This window comes from Condylostylus longicornis, unplaced genomic scaffold (assembly GCF_029603195.1).
Source record: "Condylostylus longicornis isolate FDR11 unplaced genomic scaffold, ASM2960319v2 ptg000139l, whole genome shotgun sequence".
Lineage (NCBI taxonomy): Eukaryota > Metazoa > Arthropoda > Insecta > Diptera > Dolichopodidae > Condylostylus > Condylostylus longicornis.
Genome location: NW_026578107.1, coordinates 177,416 through 197,727, shown reverse-complemented (window position 1 = coordinate 197,727; position 20,312 = coordinate 177,416). Strand labels below are relative to the sequence as shown.

General features: G+C 27.4%; 1 protein-coding gene across 3 annotated transcripts in view; it reads left to right on the top strand.

The window, feature by feature from the left end:
* Positions 1-20,312, top strand: part of LOC129615634 (GATA zinc finger domain-containing protein 14-like) — a 92,633-nt gene that overhangs the window by 7,842 nt on the left and 64,479 nt on the right. Inside the window, exons 2-5 of one of the 3 annotated variants that reach the window (XM_055530946.1) lie at positions 7,379-7,957; positions 16,113-16,659; positions 17,084-17,443; positions 17,591-17,772. In XM_055530946.1, the coding sequence (XP_055386921.1) occupies positions 7,379-7,957; positions 16,113-16,659; positions 17,084-17,443; positions 17,591-17,772 (1,668 nt within the window). Of the gene's footprint in view, positions 1-7,378; positions 7,958-16,112; positions 16,660-17,083; positions 17,444-17,590; positions 17,773-20,312 lie in introns of those variants that run through there. The other 2 variants (XM_055530947.1, XM_055530948.1) reach the window with 2 other exon arrangements.

Genomic DNA, 20,312 nt, shown 5'->3' with positions numbered 1-20,312 from the left:
AATTACTTGTCGGTAAACTTCGATACCATGCATGATACTCAGGCTGAATCGCACCTTTCTCGCATAGTGTTTCTAAGTCCTTTTTTTGGAACAGCTTATAGATAACATATTTCTGAATTATACAACGCATTAAATATTTGCAGCATACAAGATTTTTTATTTTTTTCATCTAGTTTTAAGACCAGTAACATCAATCTTATCAAATTCATCAGAATAGTTGTATCTATATAATATAATATTTGGATTTTCCTTTTCATAGCGCACACTTTTTATTTTCAACCAGTTTACCTTTCCACTTTTTTCATTAAAAGATTTATTTGCCATAATTTATTTAGATATAGATTTCAAATCAACAATATCATAATATCTAAGTTCTTGAACCTTATAAAGCAAACCAATTTTTTTTCGTCCTCTAGTATATCGAGCCACTTTGAAAATATTAATCCAGTCATTCATAGTATACACGGCCACAATTTTTTTTTGCTAATTCTATCGCACTGTGCATTGAATCTACCTCCATGTTTGAGTGTCCAGATTCTAAAAAATTATGATGCTATGAATTGATTTCTATTTTGGCCACCACAAGTGTCAGAAAATAAAGAAATTTGTTTTACATGTGATGGCAAAGTATTTACCCAGCAAACCTGTTCCAATTTCTCAGTTTCCCCTTTGTCCATTTAATTCTGCCCAAACGAAACAATAAGCCTTATTTGGTATAGCAGCTTCATAAATAGTGAGGTTATAAACACAAAGTTTTCTACTGTAGTACATTTGTGCTACATCTGAACTTGGTATCTGAAGAACGCTTTGAAGATCAAAAGTTGCAGAGACAAAACTCTCGGAAATTTTCTTCTTATCCGTATCTTTGGCGGCGAATGCTTCTTTTTTCTTTTTATGTGGGCCAAGTATTCATCTTCATCAATTGCCTTGGATTTTAAAAATCTTTCACATGTAAGACAATTATCTTTTTTCGGTCGAAAAAAAGATAAATTAGAATTGTTAGAAAAGAATCGTCAATAAGTAATTTCCGTTGGAATTTGAAATGGTGGTGGATTTATTAGTGATTTTTTAAATAAGTCGTACATTTTACGAATAGATAATTGTGAATCCAGGTATTGCCTTTACGTAGTATTACGGCAGTAGTGTGACTGCATAGCTGGAAAACTTCCAATGTGATTTTTCATTGCTTGTAATACTACAGCTGGTGTTTTATTTTTAGGTGAATGCTTATCTTTTTTATCACGGCTTCGATACGTACCATTTATTAAAGCATTTTCAACTGGTCCATAACTAATTAAAAGTATTTTTAAAAAAAATATTTTGCAAACCCTTGATTCTTTCAGAAAATATTTTCTGGCTTGTTGTTTACTTTTGCTATTTTTACATTTTTTTGCGTGAACATTTCGCAAAATAAAATCTTTTTGCCTACAGAAATCTAAATTCCAATATTCGCGACAAATTTCATTTCGTTTCTCTTCACTAAAATTATCTGTGCAATGATAAATACATTTACTGCAGTCAATGCCATTTGGAATTTTTGCAGGTCTCTGAAGGCCCTTTTTAGAAACATACGGCAATCCAGTAATTTTTTGTTTTTGTTAAGATTTATTCTCCAATTTTGAGGATTGGCGACCCTACCCTTGCGGTTAATTTTGTTATTGGATATTTATTCTTTCTCTGTACTAGTATCTGCGCTTAAAACATCTCTGTTCTCCAGCGGAATATATTCTTCATCCCCACTAACAGAAAAATCAGCGTCACTTTTTGAAGTGTTGAATTCTATAATTGAATGAAATTAAGATTTTGTATATCTTTTTTAAGTCACAATAATGATATTTTTAAAAAATTTTAAAACTTACCAGTGTATACCTTCTTTTCAGCAGTTTTTTTTATTTATTTTTTTTTAGTTGTTTTTGACACATTTCGACCATAATCTTTCCTCTAGTTCTAGTACTCATTTTACCAAACCGTAACATTAAAGATCTCTTGCACAAAACAAAAATTTTAAAAATCACAAATAAAAACGCCACAACTAAAAAGCAAAATAATTCTCATATTCGTAAAAATTCAATAAGCAGTCCCGTTACAATTTTACGCATGTTTCGGTTTGTTTGTCTCATTTGCTATAGTTTCTTAAGCTTGTAAATGTGTAGAGAATGAGTAATGAAACAGGCAAAAGTGACTAAACTTCAACAAAAATATTTGGTCACTTTTCGTTGAAATTGAAATGTGTTGACAATATATTGATGTATTTAATGATGAACTTAGGCATATTGGATACAACTTAATTGTGTTGAATTGAAACTATTTACAGCGTTGAGAATTTTTTCCAGCATAGAATATAGAAAAATGAGCTAAAAATCTCAAAAACGAAAATTTCGGGGTTGATCACTTCTGATCAAGTAAAAAGTATAACTAAAAATTCTATTACTTTTTATTGCACATGTCTGTAAAGTGTCACTTGATTGAAATTGTAGCCAAAACTCTGTGCAGGTTCTTAAACGAATGGTTAGATAGACAGATATAACAATAGTACATACTTGAGACTTTTAGCAACTCTGGTGCGTCTGGGTGGTGTTTGTTGAATTCCAACGCTAGCAAGGCTCCTTTTCTGATCTTAATGACAGCCATAGACAATCCACATTTAGACAATCACACGTTCATTGTTAGTACGTCAGCGGCCTTGTCGGAACTCTACTTTGACCTTCACCTAAAAGGGGTAATTATTTGGTGACCTGACAACTGTAGATTCTATAGCATATTTTTTGTTCTTTTTTTATTATGATATTACCTTACGTCTAATCTTAATAAATGATTTATCAAAAAATTTTATAGTATCATATGGCATAATATAAAATTTTATGCCTTTTATATTATGCCATATGAAAATGTACCAATATATGAAAATGTTACCAAATTCCAATTTTGAAAGTTCAATACGTTTTAAAATATTTTCTTAAAACAGGACATAACGTCATGAAACTTGAAAACTAAGAAGATTCAGCTTGCCATTTTTTGTGTTAGAGCTTTCCGTAAGTATTGAATTACCAAAATTTGTAGATTGTATATATGCTATTCAATCTAATAGTTTTTTCAAAAAAAAAATAAACAACGGGATTCTAACTTTGCATAGTCATGGCGTTTATAAATCTCTTTCCTAATGTGCGCTTTTTGTTTTTCGCTTATATAATTATACATGCACTTTTCTCGAAACACTTAAAAATTTTTTCTTTAACATTTCCGATAGTATTCCAAAACTATGAAAAATATTTTATTTGAACATATGTACATATGTCATCAAATGAATGAAGAGACACAAAAAAATATACCAGTAAATTGAAAATGTTGTCATAATTCAAAATTGTAATGTTTTTTATTAATGACTGTTTAGCTAAAATTTTAGGCCATCCGGTGGAAGTCAATGTTCACAAACTATTTCGCGTACTAAAAATTAAATGATATTTTGTGCTAGATACTGATAATCATTTCAAAATATTACGCAACAAAAATTTTTATAAAATTCATGTGCATATATACTTATAACATATGTACATACATGTATGAGTATACACATGTGCTATGTACATATACACTAGATTGTATTAATTTTTCCAATTTCTTAGCCGAATCTGTGCTCTGTAAGTTTGAGAATGGAAACGATCCGACCGTATTACCATAAATTGTGAAAAAAAAACATAGAGACTAAAATATATTTTGACATAAACATAATAAATGCCAGACAACATCGATTTATAATAGCACAGAAAAAAATTATTAAAACAAATTTAACTATTCCGGAAAAAAATCAATGAAAACTGAAAATATCTCTAATATTAATTTCAAATTTATGTCGTTAATTAAAGTTTAAAAGCAGTGTTGTACCATTCACACAATGTGCACGTTATAATAATTGTATTGGTTTATGTTGTATAGAATGTTGATATGTCAAAGAGGCGAAAGAGTTAATGCCTTTGATTCATACAAGAAGTACATGCTTATGTATATTAGTGTAGACTTATGTATATTTAGTTTATTATTTGCATATGTTTTAATAAGTACATACTTGTTAAAAAAAGTACATACAAATAATATATTAACATGCTGTAACTAAATAGAAAAAACTCTCTAAAAAAATATGGCCTTTTTGCTACAATTTTCTGTAAATTAAATGATCTTTTGCCACTAAATAATTTTATGGGTGCGATGACAAAATTGAGCTCATATCAATAAAATTACTTGTGTTAAATAAATTATGTATGTATATTGTATGTATGATTTTTTTATTAAAAAAGAGAGGAAATATAAGATATTGGTATTGGTATTAATTTAAAATTATAGGGGACATTATAGTATCATAAGTGTACTAAGAAATTAAAAAACTATTTTTAAGATATGAATATTAAAAAAGTATAATTTTCTTTTGTATGAAACAACTTTGATTTAGGAAGAATATGATTTCCTTCCTTAATTCTCTGTTTTCCAGATGCAGGAGTTTTGGGAATATGGTTTTTGTTTATAAGTTTTGAAAGGGATGATAAAGGACTTGAAACCACCATATTTCTCTATCTTGTATTTTATGTATCACTCTATTTTTAACATTTCAAATTTGTTCCTGTCTTGTTTTTCAGCGACCTATTGTATACCTATATACAATAGGTAGATTATGTGATGGCAACAAATTTTGCATACCGAGTTTTCGGTGGGAATGCACTTCTCCATGGTAGGGAAGTGTAAATAAAACAGTTTTAGCAACTTGTCGGTCTGTCGGTCTGTGTGTGCATGAGTGTATCTCAAGTTCGGCTAAAACGATTTTGATGAAATTTTATACATATGTAAGTTTATTTTGACCATGGCGCGGATTGATCTATATTGGGATATGCCTCGGGAACTGCAGTTTTTAGCGGGCCTGTTTTACATTTTTGACCATTTTGAAAAATGGTGTCGATTTTACATTTTTCCCCATATCTACTTAACGAATTGATGGATTTTATAGAAATTTGATATTTGAGTTCTGGTTGTGCACAAAGCGATTCGGTAGCACAAAGCGAAACTCTACTATAAGCCTTTACATTTTTCTAGATATGTTAACTATAAGCTTACTAATGTCCTAAAAATTGGAAAGAAGTATATACAGACATTTTTGTAATATTCTGTAACACTTTCACTTAAATAGGCAATACACATTGCGGTCGATTATGTGCTGATCACATCAGATTTTTTTTAGCTTTTTTTTAAACTTCCAAAAATTTTGTTACATATTTTTTTAACGTTATTTAAGTTTTAATTCAACTAATACTTGAAATACGTTTTATAAAGTCAAAAAATAGAGCAAAAAACATTTACATATTAAGATTTGAAAAGTATTATTACAAGATTAAGTAAACTCAAATGATTGTCAGTATTTTCATTGCCTGTTAAATTTTGATTTTTGAACTTCAAGTGCAACAATTCTCAATTCTTCTTAAAATTTTTATTGAAGTATAATAAATTTAAGAGAAATTTTTCGTAGGTTTGGCTTTTCGAAATTTTTTGTTACCAACAAATTTGTTCAAGGTTAGCAAAATCAGCAGGTTAGCAGATTAGCATTTTGAAATGATTCATTTTTTAATTAACATTTTGTTTATTTTGATAAATAAAAAGCTACTTTGATTACATAATTAAAACTACATATTTTGAATATAATTAAATTTTTGTTGAAGAAGTTTGTCTAATAATCCCTCTTTAAAATAATTTAACATACAATATAAAAAAAACTTAGTAGCAATATAGTGAAGAATAAAGTAAGAGAAATAAACTTAATTTGATAAGGTAAACTCATTTTTTATACTTTCCTCTTGAAAATTGCCTTAATACAAGTGTAAATCAAAACTATAACGGATAACTAAATCCGTTTATTAAATGGAAATAAAATTGAGAAGATTTTAACCACCTAAAACAGAAGTCACATGAAGTTAATTCAACAAGTAAAAAAAAAAACAAATTTATTATATTACGAAAAGAATAAAATTTGATAAAAAATTTATAATATTAACATAGAGTTATACCCTCTAATATCGAATCGCTAATAGTCTAATTCCATTAATTTAATAATACCTAATATTCAAAATGCAGTATTGATGTAGTACTATATTGTTTGTGTGATCTATATTGTAGAATAAAAAATTTATACAATGCAGTAAGAAGTTAAAGAAGTGGATGGATTCATTTTCATGTATATATACATCACTTCATGATGTATTTCATGTGTGTACGGGTCATGTATGTAAACGCATTTCAACTGTCAAGATTGTGATCCAAAATATCTAAAATACTTTGAATTTTTTGTAATACAGCTGTTTTTAAAGTTTTACTACGGTATTAATACTGCAATTAATACTGCCTGTATCGAAACTTTTTTTCCTTCATGTCTCGGAATGTATTTTGAATTTGACTTGTATTGAATTTCAAATATTTTCATATTAAGAATTTTCTTTTTATATAAACTCTAAATACACATGTAAAAAGTGTCAAATTTTATAAAGAATGTACAAGAAAAAAAAAATTTTCTTTAAGAATGTAAAAAAAATTATTAGAGGAACTAATTATTTTATTTTGAATTTGGGTCTTCAATACATTAAAGTAATTTTCTATTATATTATTTTAAAAAGTTACTTTTTTAGTGTATGCACAACATCTACGGGATAAAGAAACAACAGCATGTTGCGGAATACTCGTATGTCATGCTTCAAATGAGCATTGTAAAATTATTTATTATTTTTGCCATTTGATTTTGAACGCATTGAGTTTGCAGTCATTCCTACATTTTAAATGATCATCAATAAATTGCAGGGAAAAGAATTTTAAAATGTGAGTGAAATAGTGTTCTTAATGATTCTTAATGATTTCACTAGTGAAATAGTGTTCTTAATGATTTTTTATTCCATCGTGAAATAAAATCGTATTATTAAAATTTGAATTAAATTTTGTCTTTTATCGTTGTCGTTTTCGAATATCGACAACATACACTAGTACCCACGTGCACAGTCAAAATCGAGTAAAAATATTAAATAATTAAATCCGCTTAGTAAACTTACCTAGGATTTAATTTATGAGGTCGATTGATTCTTCTGACTGTTTTTTTTTGTATGTCTTCTGCTAACGTTATATTGTTTGTTTTAAATACAAAAATACTCCCTACAAGAACTATAGCATATTGAAATTTAATTTAAATATTATGAAATTTAAGATTTACTAAAGTATACAGAATTAATTAATAATAACATTTTAGTTTTACCTTTTTCTCTGCTTTGATATTTTATTTAATTCAAATTTTCTCTTACTGATATTTTATCTAATTCCAAATACTGCTTTGACATTTTATCTAATTGAAATTTTTTAGCGGGAAATAGCAGCGCTTTATCACCAGGTTCGTTCGATTTAATTAATCATTATAGACAACTATTACCACTGAGATCATCAACAATTTTAACACAGTCGGTTACTTTGCAAAATTCTGTATCCCCAGCATTTCTTTTAGAAGAAAATATAAATAAAAGTCGAAACCAACTTTTTTACAACAACATCATCAACAATAATAGTAAAGTGAATGATATTGATAATAGTGATAGTAGTTGTAATAACAAAAATTGTCAGGAAACAACTAATTACCATAATAACAACACTAATGATAATAAAAGCAAAAGTAATAATATTGGAAATCCAACAAACAACACAATAAATGTTGTTGGTAATATTAACCATAATTTAATAGAATCAAGGATATCGTCATCAAATACAATAGGAACGACAACAAATGCAAACTTATTCACGTCTTTAAATAAAGTTGAATCAGATTCTCTAAACAATAGGGCATTTCTTTTTAATTCCGTTGGATCTAACGATGGATCAACTTGTTCTGTGCTAACTGTATCATCCTCACCACTAGATAGTACAAAATATAACCAAAAGACAGCAAAAGGTATGTACTTTTAAGAATAACATACACCATAAATATATATTCATATATTAATAGAATATTGAATATATATTCTCAACTATAGCTCACAAATATTTTATGAAATTGTTATACATAGCACTGATTTCATAATTTTATTTTATAATTGGCAAATGTAATATAAATCTAGGAATAATTTTACTAATTCTAATTGGCATTTCATATCAATATAACAATACATACTCGTATATTTTACCCTTTGCTACATAAAATGTAGTAACATTTTGTGTGCAATCGCACAAATTATATACTCATGTGTCCATTCAGAAGAAAAGATTATGATCTTATTGGGTTTCGTCCGATTCAACTAATCATCGTCGACAATGTATAATATGTAATTAAAATTTATAAAAACATTTAAACATAAATATAAAGTAAATTTAAATATAAAGTAAATAATAATATTGAATTACGATGTTTTTGATATTAGCGCTTTTCCAAATTGGTTTGAATGTAGTGAAATCGTATATAATTACATGCCAGATTCAATTTCTGCTTAATTTGTAATTAGAAACGACTCACGGTCCTGCAAAACCACATGATGTATTAAAAATTTGCCTACTGTAACATTTTTGTTTAACTCTACTTATGTATTATACTTATATTTAGTATAATGTAAGTATGAAATGTTGAAATAAATCTTTTTACTTAAAAACTAGAAAGCAATGTTTCATATTTAAAATTAAATATCACATCTATAGAATAAAATATCATAATACAATTATATAGTAGTAACACGAAATGCGTGTTTTCAATTCTATAAATCTCAGTGTGCATAAATTTCAACTCTAAGCAAAATTTCAGTTCTAAGAATTTAAAACAGATAAAATAGCAGCATCATATAATATAGCAAGGTAAAAATTTTCTCCACTTACGTTATTTGAAGCTATTTCAAACAAAACATAAAAAAAAATATCTCAAATTCTTATTCTAAATATTTATTTTATTTAATTTATTAATTTCTCTTCTCTTTCTACATCGCTATATAGTTTTAACCCTTTCTTCTCATATGGCTTAATTAAATTTAATACAACGTATATAAATAGTACATTTATAGCCAACAAAATTTGTTGGTCCTAATTTAGATTTGTACCAAATTTTTTTTCTTTAAAGCGTTAAAAATATTTTGTTCTAGCCGTCTTACCCTAAATACATACTAGAGAAATTGTTTTATATACATAGATATATCAAAGTGGACAAAATTATTTTCATATTTATTATTTGCAAAGATATAAAATACCTGTAAATTAAAAAAAAAACTAATATGAAACGTGATAAACTTGAAAACATTAGCTTATTTGTTCAAAATTTAGCATCTTTCTCAGGTATTTTTAAAATTATAATTCAGGAATGAAAGGGTTAGAGTAATGAAAAGCGGTCTATAAACCGTAAAAATATATAAGATATACTTTTTGTAAATTTACATTGGCATATATTGACAACAAATGTTTACCTACACTTAAACATACAAAGCAATAATAAGTAACATATTCAAGTTTTTTAATAATTTTTGAAAAAAAAAAACTAATCTTTCCAATACTTTTCATTTAGATTTGATTGCCCTATTTTATGATGACGCTGCTGACTAAAATCTTATCGAACTAACATTGTTATATAGTTCGTTGAAAGGTATACCATTTTATTATTATAGAATCAGCCCAATTTTCAAACGTTAATATTTTGATTGATTTATTATAGTCTTTTAAAGCCATAGATATAAAAAAAAATTTATTGTATGATAACGTAGGTAAATATTGTTGTTTCGATTCTCCGATTTATTTTGATAAATAATTTTCATCGCTTTCGTAAATCAGAACAATAATTTAAACATAATATACTTATATAATTGTGAACCACCTTTCAAAAAATAACTTTATTTATTTCAACGTAAATAGAATTTTTTTGGACAAGTAACAATAATGTGAATTTTTTTTTTTATCTTTACATAATTTTACTTTCGCTTCAAAGTTTATGTTGTTTGTCATATAAACATCAAAGTTTTTTAAATTATCGAAAAAGCATAACGTTATATAAAAATTTTATTGCAATAAAAAAAAATCCCGACTCGCTTTCAAATGAAACTGCTGTTGGTTAAAGAAACCAATTTAAAGATTTTAAAATGGCTACGAGTATATGTTTACAATTTTACTAAGTTTATTGAAATTATCAACTAAATTATGAGAGTAGTCTCAATCATTAATCATTAAACATTATTTTCCACTCAAAGTGAATAATAATGTTTATTAGAGTTGGATATTGAATTTTTTCTTACACCAATACTAATATGTTCATTACTTTTCATATCTTCATTACAAAAGTTTATTCGAAAATGGAAAAATTTAAAATATTGTCGCAACAAAATTTACTAATTTGGTGCAATAGGCACTTATATCACTCTAGATCTGGGTGGCAAGACTTGTGAGACCTGCGTGCCAACTTTTTAAAAATTACATATTTTGTTATACGAACGTGCCGAGACGTTTTTATAAGGAAATTGAACTGAAAAGAAATTTTGTATAACAATTTCAAAATAATTTTTATTTCAACAAAAAAAATGATATCAGTTCAATTTTACAAAACGTAAGTAATAAACAAGTAAAAACGTTTCAGTCGGTATAAACTGAAAGAAGAATACCCTGCACTCTCACAATCTGAGTTTAAAAATTTGTTTTTGAAATATCTAGAAACAGCTTTTATTGTTAAACGGCAATTGCTCGAACCTGTTAAATACCTCGAGCTCTCCGGCCATTTGAATTGTATGGCAGCTATCCGAACCCGGATTGGTCGATTGCAGTGGGAACACTCGGTAAAAGGAAAATGTATCCGATTTCGAAAAAAAACGTATCCAAAATGTATGTAGCCTCGTAAGGTAGAATTATTATATTAAGTCGTGTTATTTTGTATAAATGAACTCATAATTAATATTAATTTGCTTTATTCTGCACTGCGAGTTTTATTATTTATAGTAAATTCTTTAAGAAATCACATACAACTTCTAGTGCATTTTAGTTGTAAAAGTTAAGGTCGCAAATATACGTTCTGTAGTTGCGGCAAAGACGATTTACCATAAAAATTTTAATATGTGCAACCAATGCATTTTCTACTACACGTAGCTTACACCAATGTACGCCAATATGTTTCTTGTGTAAAAGTTTTAGATTTGAACACAAAGGGGGTGGCACCAATTTAATAACCATCTTTCTTACTTTCTTCTAAAAAATTTGGAAATCTGTTTAGTAAAGGCACAAATAACATTTTTTGAAAATATAGTACTTTCGCGATTTAATCACTTTGATAGTTTTGAAATATTTATTTAGAGTTGAGAAAGAAAAGTATTCATATTTCGGAAAAATTTTAAAATGTAGCCAATTTCGGCATTTTAGCAGATTTGAGTATCTTTGTATCCACAATAAATTTAAAGCAAAAATGTATCCAAATGCATACAATTGCTTGCTTTATTCGTGTTTGAGTTGTGGTGTGATCGGACGGGCGGACATTTTTAAATCAACGCAAAATTGTACGCTGACCAAAAATATATATACATATCCCTACTGGAGACCATTTCTTCAAGCGGTTACAAACTCCATACCAAAGTGAGTATGCTCTTCACGAAGGTGCAGGGTATAATAATTTCAACACGAATTTTCAGTAATATGAAAATTCAACGTTTGACGTTTCTTTCCTTCATAAAGGGTATATTCACGAAGATGCAGGGTATTAAAAGAAAATAAAGGGAAACCTATTTGAATTTTGTACGAAACTTGAAATAAACTGTATTACTACACCCACAATTGCATTATTGTAAAATATAGAAGCTTTTATTATTACCAAATTTTTTTTTTATTTTATTTATTTTACATTTTCATATCACAACTATAGCATTTCAGAAAAGTAAAAATATATAACAATAATATATAAATAGAAAAAGTAAAATAAGTTTTAAATAAGCTCCAATTATTTAACGAGTTTTGATTGATATATTTAATATTCAAAAAATAAAATTAATTAATTACCTACCTATTGTATACACAATACGGTCGGTAATAAGATGTGCATGACCTTTGTTCAACAACTGCATTCAAATTATAAACGAAAATTAAACGCCTACTTGAGTACCCACATCTAAACAAGAAAATTTTCAGACACTTATATAAATATAAATAATGAAGTGACAATAAATTTAAAGTTAAAACAAATGGAAAAGTATGCTCACGTCTATTTTTCCTCAGAATCAGCCTCACAGCATGCTTCTGTTAGACCAATAAAGAGTAAATCTTATTGAAATACGATCCACTCCAACAAACAATAGCGTATTGCAACTTTAAATCAAATAACGCATAGTAAAACATCCTTAACACCTTGGTAGAACAATTAAAACTCAAATTGTATAGGTTTCTTAAATCATTCATAAAATATTTCTTTAAATAATTACAATGATTTGCCCAGTTAAGCCTTTTGTCCAACAACACACCCAGATATTTTAATTCACTAACCCATTCAATTATGAAACAACCATCACTACAAGATCTGGACTCATCATAGGAATAAACTTTAAAATTATTAAAAAGTGGAAATTTATCACAAATTAAAGAGTGATACTTGACAGGACATTCCGAGGGCAAATAGCCACTAAAACCAAAATGAATTACTTTTGTTTTATTACTTACAAGTAGCTTATTGTCAAAAAACCACTTCTTTACAAGATCCGGATCATGGTTCATATCAACAACAAACGCAACGTCATCGACAAATGCAGTAACTTTACCCTTAAAAGGAAGGTTTAGAATTTAGTCAATAAAAATTAAAATACAATTGGTCCAAGAACTGATCCTTGCGGCATACCAACTTTTGAATACATAAGAGAGCTAGAGCAACAATTTAAATTCATCAATTGTTTTCTATTACAAACAAAAAAGGCAAGCCACTTGAAAATAAAATGACGTAACCAAACCCATGTAAGTTATCCAAAAAAATATCATGTCGAACAGTATCAAACGCTTTCGTGATATCTACAAATAAAGCGGAACAGACAGAATTGTTGAGACCATTATAAAACGCACCGCAGAATTTCAATAATGCCGACTCATTTGACATGCTACTCCTAAAACCAAATTGAACACTGCTGAAGCAACTATATTTCTCTAAATAATTAACAAAACGACCCTTTCAAAAATTTTAGAGAAAACAGGCAAGAATGGAATAGGCCTATAATTGTTAAAGCATTTCACTTTTTAAAAAGTGATAGAACCACTGCTGTTTTCAGCTCATCGGGAAATGTACCATGAAAACCACTAAAATTAAACAAACAACTTAAAATATCAACAATATACACCGCTATTTGCTTCAGAATATTATTCGATAAAACCTGAGAAAAATCGGATTTAGAGTTTGAATTTTTCAAACCATTTTAAGTACTTTTATTTTAAGTACTTCAGGAGCAGAAATTTCATTAAAAACTAAGCTTTCTCTTCTAGAAGTAGAACTCAAAGAGTTTAAAAGAGAAATATTGGGAAAATGATTCAAATCCGCTATAATTTCATTTGGAAAACAATGCAAATAATTCTTTCTAAAAATTTACACATAAAAAAATTTTTAAATTTTTTTCCCTAAAAACTTTTGCATAAATAGAACAAAAATATGAAAAAGTTCAATACCACGCGGGCCATAGAAAATTCGAAACGTGTCAGAAAATATTTAAAAAAAGTTTAAAATAAAATGAATAAGGAAATTTATTTTATGCGTCAAATACTTTTTAAAGAAAATTTCATTTAAATGATTTCTACTACTTTCAAATTGGTTCATTAAAAAAATTCAAATTTTTGTCAGATTTCGGCTCGAATACAATCAATTACAAATCCAAAATTGCTTAACATGGCTACAATAAAGGACGGATGTACCCCTAAAGAAAATAATTTAAAGGCGTCAAATTTTATGATTTCGATCCGAAACAAGAATTTAAGTTCTAGTCAAACGTATTATTCAATAATAAGAACCGAGTTTTGTGAAATATAAAGCAAAAGAGGCACTTGCGGTTAACGCTCAAACAAACACTTTTGTGAAAATATTAATGTACATACGTTCAAAAGTCAAAGGTAGACATTTTAATATATTTGCTTGGGCATGTGTTTGCATCCTATATTATGATAAAATAATAAAATAAATTTAAAATAACGTTTTTCATTTTTGTCGACCGAAGGAAATTAGAAAATTTTTTTGAAACCTTAATTTTTTAAGAAAGAACATTTATTTTTTAAACCTTTACATAATATTTTTTAACTATTAATTATTGCATTTGAAATCATACACCCGTATAACAAAAAATTCGTAGAAAATACAATACAAAACGCCCATAAAATTATAGAGTAAAATTCAGTTGCGATGTGCTCTCGTCGTTAATAATTTATCAATCTCTTCTTACAATTATCGTTTTTTATATTAAAATTGTTATTTAAAAGCCTTCGCATTGAAATTGCCTTTGATTTTCTTTCGAAGGGGTGTTTTTTCTTATTGCATTTGTATATTATGTCTACGGTGTATGCAGGGTGTTTCACTTGAATGCAAAATTTCTGGGATGATTTTTTGACCAATTTCAAGCAATCAAGCATGAATGGCATTTTCCCCCATCTCTTTAGCACTTTTCCAAAAAATTTTTGAAAAGAGTGCTTGTAGTTTCACATGTTTACAAAACTTCTACACTCTTGAAGATACAAAACTGAAATTTAATATGTACATAGATCTTTACTAGAAACTTATTTCTGTAGAAGAAAATATTTACCCACCATAAAAATTCCATTTTTTAACTATTTATTGCAGTGAAACCATAAGCATTTTTCAAATTCTGCAAACGCAAAAAGGCAGCGGCTTGCTTCTCCTATCGTGGCATACTATAGCTAAACTTTAAACAAAAAAAATGGCTGTTAAAATTTACCGTTACCTAAAATCCGTTTTTTACAAATTTTTGATGTCGTTTTTGTTCTAGACCCCAGATTTTGGGAGCCTGAAATTTTAGCAGCTTTTAGACACTAACAAAAAGTTTATTTCGTTACAAGAAAATTTTTTTCCATCTCCACCCTCTCTCAATTTATCGCCTCTTGAAATTTGTAATATTTGAACTTTTGACGCCTTATATTACCGAAACCAGAAACTTTTTCAAATTTCTATATACGCAAAAAGCTAGCGGTAAATTCCATGACATTAAAAAATATAAATATTTTTCTTAACTCACGCAATTAACCCTTAAAATTGAGGATTATGAGGTTAAAAAGGGCTTTTAAATTATATATTGCTTTATTTCAAAGACTGCATAAATCATTCATCCTAAATACTACATGCAATCCTAGTTTCCTTTATGAATGAAAATAATTTTAATAGTGTCGTAGATATACGTACACTGTATTTAAAAGCAGTATTTTCAATTTTTGAAGGGAAAAGTGCTACAATACAAACCATTGGTTTGATCCAACTTTATTTTTTGACCCAACAGGCTTTAGCCAACCGCCCCCGCACCTTCGTCAACACAACAATTTTTTCGCTGCAAATTGGTCAAAAAATCATCCCTCAAATTATTGGTTACCTTATGCGAAACACCTTGTATATAAAATAAATAGATCTTTAGAAGAATTAGATGAGAATTATATTAAAATAATACAATAGGGAGGATTTATATAGAAATTTAAAAGGGGGTGAAATAAGGTTAGGTAAAAACAAAATAGAACTTAAGAAGTTAGATTGATGCAACTTCAACAATTAATTCCAATTGCAACGATTCATACATGTTAAATACATATACTCGTATAAGAATATTTATTTATATCCGTTACGAATCGTGTGTGATTTTGTCAAATTGTTTTTACTGTATATACATATTTCAATAACTGAGATGAAAATTTAATAATATGGTTGTTATGCTCCATTTAATTTAGTGTATCACTGAACAGATGTTTAAAGTAAATTTAGCAATTTAAATCAACAAAATACGGAAAATTCATTTTAATTGTGTGTTAGAATGTGATAAGGGATTAATTTTATGTTATTATATTATGTTCGTAGATGTACTAATATTTCTCTATATAAATATATAGTTTTTGTGTATATAAAATTTTATTTTGTTTTCATTTAGATGAATTAGCATTTGGAATTAGCCGTCTAGTAAGATCTTCTGATCTATCTGAAGATGAAGACAATGATAGTGTAAAATATTCTTATGATAAATCACCAAAAAGCGACAATGCGCATATAAAACGTTTCAAACATGAATCCAAATCACCATCTCGAAGTTCTTCAAGAACTCCTGAAATGATAACACGATCTAGCTCAACTAGTTCTTCAGAGCTGGAAGTCGACTCGCCGCCACCTCCTTTATATCCTGTGTTGCAATCATCTAACAAAATTATGCATGATTTATCGGGTGATAGTGTCGGTTTGCATTCGACTGCCTCGAAAAAGTCGGTGGGTTTCTCAGTATCTGCACTTTTAAAACAAGATCAACCAGCTGCTTCCAATATTCCAAAATCGCCAGTACCTGTTAGTTCATTTGAAATATTTAGAAATAATTATGCACATGGTTATGAACAAACGGGAATGTTGCATCGACCATTTATTACGCCATTTCCTTTGGCTGCATTTGCTTTTGCATTTCATCAAGGTCAACAACATGGAACTTCAAGGTAAGTTTTTTAAGAAACAAAGAAAATAATTTTGTAAAAGAGTATTATATTTTTTAAAACTATATTTTTGCATAAACATGCCTGCAGTAATCTTTTGCTCAGTTTAAACGTCCAAAATATTACAAAATTTTTATAAAATATTAAATTAAGTATCACTTGTTCTTTACAAAATATCAAATACATAAGGTTTATAATAAATTAAGAAGATAATTTGTAAATTTCCAAAATAAAGGGCAAAAATAGTTCATTAAATTAATTTTCAAACTGTACTTAATTGTATAGCTTCATTTTGTTAACAATTTCATATTTGAAAGTATTATATAGCATGTATATAATATATACATGCTATATAATATTTTCAAATATTTATTTCATATAGCATGTATATTTTAACCCTACCAGTTTTCTATTATTTCATTTAAAGTTATCATCCAACATCACAGGAAGATTTCATGCGATTACGCGCGCTAATGGCTACTGGACATATATCTGGCAATAATCCGGGTATAAACGAAAATACGGGAACTAACGGCAGGACTGTTCATGCACCAAACGTACAACTAGGATTTTCACATGGTCCTCATGTGCATTTCCATCATTTACCAAAATGGCCTGGATTACCACAATTTAGTGATTTATACTCGTGTATGAAATGCGAAAAAATGTTTAGTACTGCTCATGGTCTCGAGGTGCATGCAAGAAGAACTCACCACGGTAAAAAACCGTATGCCTGTGAATTATGCAATAAAACATTTGGTCATGAAGTAAGCTTAAGTCAGCATCGGTAAGTTCCATTAAATCTCATCTTTTAACGAATAGTTTTTCAACACACGTGAATTGTATATAAAAAAGCAAATATCAAAATTTTACTTTTGTTTTCTCTTTGTTTTTTTATGAATTTTTTATTACATTATAATCAATAACATAAAAGAGCTGTTCATAACGTAGAAAAAGTTTTTGAATGCAAACAATGTGGCAAGCAATTCAAACGGTCAAGTACGCTGTCAACACATTTATTAATACACAGTGACACAAGGCCGTACCCTTGCAATTATTGTGGAAAACGATTTCATCAGAAAAGTGATATGAAGAAACACACATATATTCATACGGGTGAGTATTTAATTAGTATATTACGTACGTATTTGCATACAAAAAGTGTTTTGAGTCATTTTAGAAATAAAAAAGCAAAAAAAAAATAATAGATGTAGACAAAAAAATTTCTAAGATGTTTGAAAAACCATTTTTTTTAAAGAACATCCTGCTTTAAAAAAAATCTGTTGAGGCTGAACATTTTTATTAATTATCAAACAAAAATTTGCTTAATACAACAAAATATTAATTATATACATTAAAAAATATTTAACAAAACCAAAAAATGATTTTATTTTTTTATTTGTTCGAAAAACATATTATATTTTTTTTAAATATTTGTTAAACCATTTGTATGTATGTGTACGTATATAAGGTTTCCCAAATCAACTTTCCAAATATGTCCATGCATATATGTATACAAATATGAACCCATTTTACTCATTTTGTATTGAAATTCCTTGATATTAAAAGTAAGCTTTTAAATGAAAAGCATTTTACGTAACCGGTGAAAGGATGAAATATTTTCCAAAAATTAAATGAACTTGAAGAATTATAGGTACTTACACATAAGAAAACTTAAATCATTAATTAAAAGGATGTCGTTTTATTCATAGCAATTAAAAACGCCAAAAAAATATTATATAAAAGTACATATTTATATACATACATATATTATTTTTGTAATAAGTAAGATTTTACAAATACAATTTAGCACATAAAGCAATTAATTATACAAATTATAACCAAATTATAAGAACATGAAAATCTAAAAAAAATGTTTGTACATTTTCATACACAAATAGCGAATGCTTCATAGAACGATTTGTTCATTCCCGACGTTCTTGTAGGAAGCCTATATATTCTAACTTTCGCTGACTAAATAATAAATGATCTCCCTTTATCTAACTAAAACTAAGTCTAATATATAGACTTTTCAATATTTTGAGCTTATCTGCTATAACTAAAATTACAATAAGGAAAACTGAATTTCATCATACAATTTTAATTTTATAGATAAATATAATATTTACAGTTTTCAACTGTTGTAAAGGAATTTCAAAGTCTTAAAGGAAATGTATATATATATATACATATATACATATGTATATATAGATACGAGTACATATACATATGAGTGTATTTTACTTAAAGACGATTTGTATCCTTTAATAAAATGATTATTTAAAAATTTATGTGAGTTAAGATATTTAATTTTAAAACTGAAAAATAATTGCAACCAATTAATTATAATAAATCAAGTGAATCTGTTTTAATTACCGACAGAGTGTATAATTCTTTCCTTGTTGAACAAGCGAATATATACATACATATGTACATATACTCGTGCACACGAAATACGTAATGAAACTTACTTATATAGTTAATGGCGATAGTATAGTAAAAATAATATGTAAACTTCTTATATTTATACTCACACACGTATAGATATTCATATTTGTAAATATACATATTTATATACACATATATCCATAAATATATATCCTATATAGGGTTTTCTATCAGAACATGATATCTACATACATGACATGTACATTTTTGCCATTTCGCGTAAAGCATTCTTAAATTTTTTTTGCGTTATTTTTGTTTTACTAAAACATTATCTAGTGAAAACTTAGTCAATATGGTTTTAAAAGTTGGTATTTTAAAATGTTGCTACTAAATATTGCATAGAATAAAAATTTTAACATATTTTTTTATATCAAATAAGATATGTATGGATATAAACTTTTTCCAAGCACAATAAATTTTAGTATTAATCAGAATTGAATAAGTTCACTTAACTAGTTTTAAATGTTTGTACACGTGTGTGCTACTTATATGAATCATGACATATGTATCTATATTTCAATGCCTTCTTAGAAAATTTTATGATCTCGAAAAGTGAATAACTGTTAATATCTAATTTTGTCAGAAAACATTTTTTTAACAATTGGTTAGCTATAATGCTCTTCAAAGTTTTTTTTAGAATTACTGGAAAAATTACATTTCTTTTTGCCATAGAAAACTCTTATAATTTTAAGTTATACCGCTTAATTCATAACTTTTTTTGTCAAAATGTAAATATCATGTTCAGACAGAAAACCCTAGATATATCCATGCATACATGTATATGTATATGCATTGTTCATACTTGGGTTAATGTTATATTCGCTGCTTTTATTAATATCAAATGTTCAAAATAGTTAAGTAATTTATGTACATATAATGTAAAAAAAGCATTAAAATTGTCCAAATTCATATTTTAATTTGAAATATTTTATTTTAAATACATGGAAACAATAAGTAAACAAATAGAAATAGTAAAGACGGACATGCAGTATTATATTAATTATAATATCGGATTAAATGTTTTGAATATTTAGAAGAATCTTTAAAAATCTTGTAACAGCATTGTTCAATTCAATTAAATGCTACAACTTTTTTCTCACTTCTTTATTGAAATCTGGTTTTGGAAATGCCGGACAAGACATTTTACAAAAACCTCTTCAAAAAATTTTCTACAAGGAGGCAGGTATTAGTCTGTATTTGCATCATTA